At 39.8% G+C, this 7,439-nt stretch overlaps 2 protein-coding genes across 2 annotated transcripts; one reads left to right on the top strand and one right to left on the bottom strand.

Annotated features, from left to right (window-relative positions):
• Window positions 1-1,430: 1,430 nt before the first annotated feature.
• PQBP1 (poly-glutamine tract binding protein 1) lies at window positions 1,431-2,854 on the bottom strand. The gene is made up of 2 exons (XM_017635331.1): window positions 2,546-2,854; window positions 1,431-2,483 (listed from the first exon to the last, which is right to left on the bottom strand). Exons 1-2 carry the CDS (start codon window positions 2,619-2,621, stop codon window positions 1,480-1,482), a joined length of 1,080 nt encoding a protein of 359 aa, XP_017490820.1. The 5' UTR covers window positions 2,622-2,854; the 3' UTR covers window positions 1,431-1,479.
• Window positions 2,855-3,190: 336 nt separating this feature from the next.
• On the top strand, window positions 3,191-7,073 carry ras (Inosine-5'-monophosphate dehydrogenase ras). Its single transcript, XM_017635321.1, has 6 exons — window positions 3,191-3,258; window positions 3,339-3,856; window positions 3,937-4,087; window positions 4,707-5,358; window positions 5,429-5,969; window positions 6,048-7,073. Exons 2-6 carry the CDS (start codon window positions 3,699-3,701, stop codon window positions 6,151-6,153), a joined length of 1,608 nt encoding a protein of 535 aa, XP_017490810.1. The 5' UTR covers window positions 3,191-3,258; window positions 3,339-3,698; the 3' UTR covers window positions 6,154-7,073.
• The last annotated feature ends 366 nt before the right edge of the window (window positions 7,074-7,439 follow it).

The following is a 7,439-nucleotide window of genomic DNA, read 5'->3' as shown; positions in this document are numbered from 1 at the left end:
ATGTTTGTTAACAACGTGAAGACGCATAATACAATTTGGGACGGAAATTCGACAAAGAACTTAGCAAATATATACATATGTATGTGAGCGCCATTTTCCCTAGCTTTTGTCCCAGTCAAGACACACTCGTTCCAGATTATTGAGACAGCAAGTCGTTTTGCCTACTACTGAAGCTACTACTTTCCTACCAGGAACTTTCATTCTTCCCAGGATAGAAAGAGATAGAAATTGTTAAACTTGTGACTAATTAAAATCGCCGCTTATGCGTTATCGTCAAAGTGACATCGACACCTCCTCCACAAGAGTGCACACAATTTAATGGACTCGCCTCATTGATGCGTAAAGAAATAACAAAAGCAACAAAAACAAGGCTAAGCTGCCGCATAACAGGCAGCAGAAAGGTGAAAACAAAAACAAATAAAACCAACACGTGTCCACAGCCACCTGTGAAAGAGCAAAGCATCAACAACAAAAATAAGCAAGGAATAAACAAGAGTAGAATGCAAAATAGCAAATTTGCCCAAGTACATGTCGTAACAGCTGACTGGCTGTGGCCAAGCACAATTCCACCACCAACAAACACTACTATCAGCAGCCACTCAACAAAAACAACTACAAACGCTTCCACATACAAACATATTACGCAAATGGCAGGCGGTCGTTTTCTTTGAAAATTTTACTGCTGTTTGCTGTGAGCATTCTTTCCCCGCCTTGCTTACTCACCACCCGTCAAACCAATTTAATTTGTTCATTCTGCTTTGTCCACCCCAGCATTGCAGGCAGCTTTTATGAAGTGTGTATGTATGTATGTACATACAAATGTAAACAATCATGGACTCGTCAATTAAATACTCAGGCCATCTACTTTACCATCAATCGCTTGCTGTTTGTTGTTAGCCTCCCTGCCGGGGCCGGCCATTGAAGGTTGGTTGAAACGAAAATAGCGGAACGGCCATGCCGACGACGTACGTACACACCCAAGGTCGGCATCCACCACGCCCTAGATACGCCTCAAATTCATCAAATGTAACAGGAGCGCAGAAAATTACGCAGACCCCCGCCAACGCAGGCAGGAGATTCGCGAGAGCGAGAGCACAGATGAAGCAGCAATTGTAGAGCTGCTGCCTGTAAATGGGCAGGGTTGGGCATGTGAGGAGCGAAAGAACCCTAAAGCAAAGTTGTAATTTCGTAGAGGCTGCACGATACGACGACGACGCCTCCTGTTTGCACTAATGCTGTCTATTTGTATTTCTTTTTTTGTACAGAATTTGTTGTTACAAAGGTGTATATTGCTGTTATCGCTTATGCGATTAGCTTACAATAATTGGGGGTTGTGCCTAAATGGTATCACACAATAAAGTGCTCGGCGGCCGGCTGATTGCAATATACCTACACGCCTTTATAGAAATTAATTATACCCACTTTGTATGTACATCTATACGCATACATCATTTATTTCCATTTAATATACACATCTGTTTAATCGTCGCTGTCACGCCGTGCATCTGCATGCTTTTCACGCTCCCTTGCCGTGTCTTTTTTTCCGCTGCTTGCGCTTTTTGACTTCTTTTGTTCTTCACTGCCACCGGTGGGCAGTCCATCAGACCACTTGCCGCGCGGTATATCAGAGTACGAACTGGGATCCATGGGATCTGCTGGCTCAGCATCGCTACGTCCTCGGTGCCTGCGGCTGCTGCTCTGCTCTCGTTCCTTGTCACGGTCACGCCGTTGCTTAGATAGCGTGCGATCCAAATCACGTGATTTTTGTTTTCGTTGCGGTTGTGTTGCTGCGCTTGCTGTCGCCGTGCTCTCCTGTAAACTAGGGAAATCTTGCTTCGGCAGAGCCGGAGAACGTGCCCGCATTGATGAGTTTATTATTTCATCTATTTCGCGTTGATGTCGCGCTAATTCGGTTTCTTGTGCATCATCGCTTTCGTCGGGCTGCTGTTCTCCATCACTACCTCCGCCACCTTCACCGCCAGCTGCTTCCTCCAATTGTCGACGAAAAACGGCAGCGCTCTTTGTGACCTGAGATTTCGGATGCGTAGGTGGTAGCCATGAAACTAAGTTTTCGGTCACACTATAAAAGTAGTAACAACCACAACCGGGATCATAACGATCAGCCCAACCTTTGGGCAATGGATATTTGCGGCGCAATCGTTTGTAGCGACGCATATACTCGCGACTTGGTTCGGATTTGCCATCACCCCAGCGATTAACACAAAACAGCGTGCATTTGTGCCAAATGTTGTACTTATTTGGGCAACCACGATGGCCTGTGGTTGAGCTGGCTTCACCCATGCGCTCTTTCATGCGTCCTATCCAGAAATTTTCTTCAACGCGTTTACTGCTCGTTTCGGTATCATAAAGTGGCGGATATTGATATTCTTCGTGAACAGTAGCACGTGGATCTTCTGTTTCCATTTCATCGTAATCTTCAGCAATGACTTCTTCATTTTCGACTGATGAAACCGGTGGTGGATCTGGGGAGAGATGCAAGGGATAGGAGTGGACTAATGGTTGAAAAATGCATGTAATTATTAACCTGCACCCTTCCTTTTTGATTTTTGTACAAGACCGCGCTGTGCCAAGCGCTGCAGCAATGCTGGAGGTAAACTCATTTTTATGCAAAATAAATGTAATTTCTCGCGGGTCGAAGGTTTATTAGATGAGCTCACATAAGCTCAAATCAAATATTAGTTTATTATTCTGGAGCAGTCAGCAATAGCAGCAACGAAATTCAATTGAACGATATTTTTTCAACCTTTTATTAACAGATTAAATGCATTTACTGCACGACAAATGAAATGAATGGCGAACTGCTTAATTACAGCTGTTCGGCTGTCAAATTGAGTTAAAATGATTTTAACAGCTTCTTGACGGTGTAGTATGTTCAGTGACCTCTAGTAGTTTTGATACCCAGGGTTGTAATAACACTTTGGGAATCATGTCGAAAGGGACACAAATAATTTGTGTGTATCCTATTTTGGTAATTACTAAAGAATTTAATGTAATTTAATATTTAACAGCATTCTTATTTTGTTAAATAACGCCTTTAATAAAATATTTGATAGCTAAAAATACACAATTCTTGAAATTTTTAATTTTTTTATTTTACTAAATTTCTTTGTAGGCACTATAAATGCAACCATGCGCAAATGGGGAGCCCACTGAGGGACAGACTTGAGCAACACGTGGGGCCAGCGAAAGTGCTCATTCAGTGTGGAGCTGTTGAGTGAGACGCATTTGAAACGGACGGTGAGGCATTTATTAAAAAAATGTGCATTTGAAGACTAATTAATTAATTGTAATACTTACAAATTTTGCATTTTTTATAGATTTGTGCTGAATTTTCTATTCTAAGCGTTCATATTCTACAAATTTATAGCCAAATATACAGCTGAGGACCACTTTCAGTTGGTAAACAGCCGGAAGTTTTCCACCGGCATACAAGGAGCTGCTAGCAATTGCGGCATCAAACGTGTCAAATCTTCGGTGCATTTTGCGCACTTAAATTGACTTACATAGCGTACAGGGGTGTGTGCGCATCGAATGACATACATATTTGCCAAATTTGTCTACTAAAAAGTATTAAGCATTTAAAAGTACAATTACCTGCGCCAAAAGGGTAATTAACTTCAGCAGTTTATTAGTGCCAATCTTTTGCGTTTCACACGCTGCTATAATCAATTATAATAATGGCAACGACAACCCCCACCGATGTCGGCACCAACGGCTTTGAAAGTGTGCCGGCAGAGCCGTTAAAGAACGCAGCTGCGGGTGTTAATGGAGATGAACTGCAAGATGGCCTTTCATGTCATGAGCTTTTCGCCAGCAGTGATGGTTTGACTTACAAGTATGTGTATTTGTGGCATATAATTTATTATTTGCGTGCTTTTACAATTGCCAATTAAATGTTTTTACTTTTATATTTAGTGACTTTCTTATCTTGCCTGGCTATATTGATTTCGCCGCTGAGGAGGTTGATCTGAGTTCACCTTTAACAAAAGGTATAACATTGCGTGCACCATTGGTCTCATCGCCTATGGACACTGTAACCGAGTCAGATATGGCTATTGCAATGGCGGTAAGTGTTTATTTTAAATTAATATTGAAAAAAGATAAATGTATACATACATATAAGTATGTAGATAAATAGTAGATAAGTTAATACGACTCTGTGTATGCAAATGTGTATTTTATGTATTGGATAATTTTTTTGGAAATTGCAAATATGTACCTACACATTTCCATAGGTATGTAGGTATTCAACCCAATTAGTTAGGAACTTTACGTGTATATTGTTATTACGATTTCGGAGTGCGATATTTTGGCAAGTTTTCCCTGTTGTTGTTGTTGTAGCGGCTACATTTACATAGCACATAATTTGGGTGGGAAAAATGCGAAATACCTTCAACCAGAAAAATTCTCAAAAATAAACGGGGTTTTCAGCAACTTAAAACGTGCACTTTCACAATTTGATGGGCTATAAAACTGCTTAACAAAAAATTTAAAGTTTCTTGAAATTTTGGTCAAACTTTGCATACTTTTTTATACTTTTTGTAGAGTCAAAACCGTTCAAAATATCGCACTCCTATTATTTTGTGGACAACTGTTTGTATTATGTACGTAAATATATCGAAGAATTTATGGATGTCCCGTTTTTTTAGATATTTATTTACACCCATATTTTTATCTATTTATAGCTCTGCGGAGGCATTGGCATAATTCATCACAATTGCACACCGGAATATCAAGCAAATGAAGTGCACAAAGTAAAAAAATATAAGCATGGATTCATCCGTGACCCTTCAGTGATGTCGCCCGAGAATACAGTGGGTGATGTGTTGGAAGCGCGTCGCAAAAATGGCTTTACAGGCTATCCAATTACAGCCAATGGCAAATTGGGCGGCCGCTTGTTGGGCATTGTTACCTCGCGTGACATTGATTTCCGTGAAAATCAGCCAGATATTAAATTGGGCACTATCATGACCACCGAGTTGATCACAGCACCGAATAGTATCACACTGCCTATGGCTAATGCTATTTTAGAAAAAAGTAAGAAGGGCAAACTGCCAATTGTAAATGAGAATGGGGAGCTGGTTGCATTGATTGCACGCACTGATTTAAAGAAGGCGCGTTCATATCCGAATGCATCGAAAGATAGTAACAAACAACTGTTAGTGGGCGCTGCTATTGGCACACGTCCGGAAGATAAAGACCGTCTCAAATTGCTAGTCGAAAATGGCGTTGATGTGATTGTATTGGACTCCTCGCAAGGCAATTCCATTTATCAGATTGATATGATCAAGTTTATCAAAAATACTTATACAGAACTGCAAGTGATTGGTGGCAATGGTAAGTCCTTGAATTAATTTAATTATTTATTTTAGATTTTATTAACAATATTACTTTTCCGATCATTCAGTGGTAACCCGCGCTCAAGCGAAAAATCTAATTGACGCCGGTGTTGATGGTTTGCGCATTGGCATGGGTTCTGGCTCGATTTGCATCACTCAAGAAGTGATGGCTTGCGGCTGTCCACAAGCTACTGCTGTCTACCAAGTTTCTACCTACGCCAAACAGTTTGGTGTACCAGTGATTGCTGATGGCGGTATTCAATCCATAGGACATATCGTTAAAGCTTTATCATTAGGCGCATGTGCTGTCATGATGGGTTCTCTCTTGGCTGGCACTTCCGAAGCACCCGGCGAGTACTTCTTTCATGATGGTGTACGTTTGAAAAAGTACCGCGGTATGGGTTCCTTGGAGGCTATGGAACGCCGTGATGCCAAAGGGGCTGCTATGTCCCGTTACTATCACACTGAAATGGATCGCACAAAGGTGGCACAGGGTGTGAGCGGCAGTATTGTAGACAAGGGTTCAGTGCTGCGTTATTTGCCCTACTTGGAGTGTGGACTGCAGCATAGCTGTCAAGATATAGGCGCGCATACTGTTAGTGAATTGAGGTATATTATTTGTACTTTGATCGCAATCAATGCGAATTAATTGACATTAATTTGTGATATTTTTTGTTACATACGTAGATCTATGATTTACAATGGCAAGCTGCGTTTTATGAAGCGCACACATTCCGCTCAGGTGGAAGGTAATGTGCATGGCCTTTTCTCCTATGAGAAACGACTTTTCTAACAGCCAGCTGTAATAAGTGCTCGTACCGATAAAGCGTTAACCGCGAATTATCGGACACAGGGGCGCAATGGTGGATCGGCGACATATTTACAGCGCAATGGGTCGTTTGGAGGTGGGACGGCGGCAGTGTATAATTCATACAATACAGCAGCGGGCACAGCAACAGCACAGCGAGGTCGGCAGTAATGTAGGCGATATTTATGAAGCGGGGACTATGAGAGCAAGAATAGTTTTCTGAGGAGCGCATTATATTGAATTAATGGGTGCAATACGGATGAAAATCGAACTGCAGTTGCGTTGACAGTGGCAGAAATGGACACAGATGGAAACTAGCTATATTGGCAACTTCAGTTGTATGGTTGCCGCGGAAATTTTGTTTGCGATATTTTTATTTTTATTTTTTCAAGTGTATTCAGTTTACATATGAAGCCATGAGAGCAGAAGTGGCCTCACCAAAAATTTTTTTTGATTGCTTTCCTAATTAAAATAGTCTCAAATCAGATTAATTTTAAGCAACAGAGCTTCATAACGTACCATCAAATTGAGGAATACTTTAAAATTTATCACATTTGAAACTATTTTAAGAAGTTAAGTACAAGAAAAAAAAAATTGTAGGTTAGGCCACTTCTGCTCTCAAGGCCTGATATATACGCTCGAGTTTTGGTTTCTGGTACTTCACAGTTCTATTATCTGCAACATTATAACACATAACTTCGGTGGACGAGGTTGCGTTGCTATCCATAATCGACCCATAAGTACCTAAAAACATTATTCTGTCCTAAAGTTAATGTGAAGCTGCTGATGTTCTTGTTGTTGTATGTAACATTTGTAGTTGTTAATTGAAAATAAGGTTATTTAGCAAGTAATGATACGCATAGCTACTTAATCCAAAATTAATTCTTAAAAAAGTAAAAAAAAAATACGGTACTAGTGCATAATACTAAAACATCAACTAGAATTGGTTTTACATACTTATTTAGTACCATTAATGGAATATTTATTTAGTTTAGTTAGGGTTTTTAAAGTACTTAGAATAAACAATTTGGTTGCAAAAAAATAAAATATAGCAGTTATATCTGCATACTAATTTCAAATTTCATTTTTTTTTGAAATTGTAATAACTGTTATGACACATTTTTACTTTAATTGCAAGTATTTTTAATTTTTTTTACAATTTGTGATCAAAAAAAATATGTTTAAAATCTTACATCCCTTTATAAAATAAGTATGCAAAATATTGCGAAACATATTTATATACATATTTTGGAAGATAGTTATCGGAAAGT

The sequence above is a fragment of the Rhagoletis zephyria genome, unplaced genomic scaffold, assembly GCF_001687245.7.
Source record: "Rhagoletis zephyria isolate East Lansing unplaced genomic scaffold, Rhagoletis_zephyria_1.1 Rzeph_scaffold_00121, whole genome shotgun sequence".
Lineage (NCBI taxonomy): Eukaryota > Metazoa > Arthropoda > Insecta > Diptera > Tephritidae > Rhagoletis > Rhagoletis zephyria.
This window is presented reverse-complemented; position numbering and strand designations above follow the sequence as displayed.

What these genes read in the sequence shown, in the direction of transcription:
- PQBP1 (XM_017635331.1), bottom strand. Translation starts at nt 2,621, where the DNA reads ATGAGTTTACCTCCAGCATTGCTGCAGCGCTTGGCACAGCGCGGTCTT. An exon ending in ATCAAAAAGGAAGGGTGCAG is followed by an intron (nt 2,484 to 2,545) that starts GTTAATAATTAC and finishes ATCTCTCCCCAG; the next exon opens with ATCCACCACCGGTTTCATCA.
- ras (XM_017635321.1), top strand. Translation starts at nt 3,699, where the DNA reads ATGGCAACGACAACCCCCACCGATGTCGGCACCAACGGCTTTGAAAGT. An exon ending in AGTGATGGTTTGACTTACAA is followed by an intron (nt 3,857 to 3,936) that starts GTATGTGTATTT and finishes TTTTATATTTAG; the next exon opens with TGACTTTCTTATCTTGCCTG. An exon ending in CATACTGTTAGTGAATTGAG is followed by an intron (nt 5,970 to 6,047) that starts GTATATTATTTG and finishes TTACATACGTAG; the next exon opens with ATCTATGATTTACAATGGCA.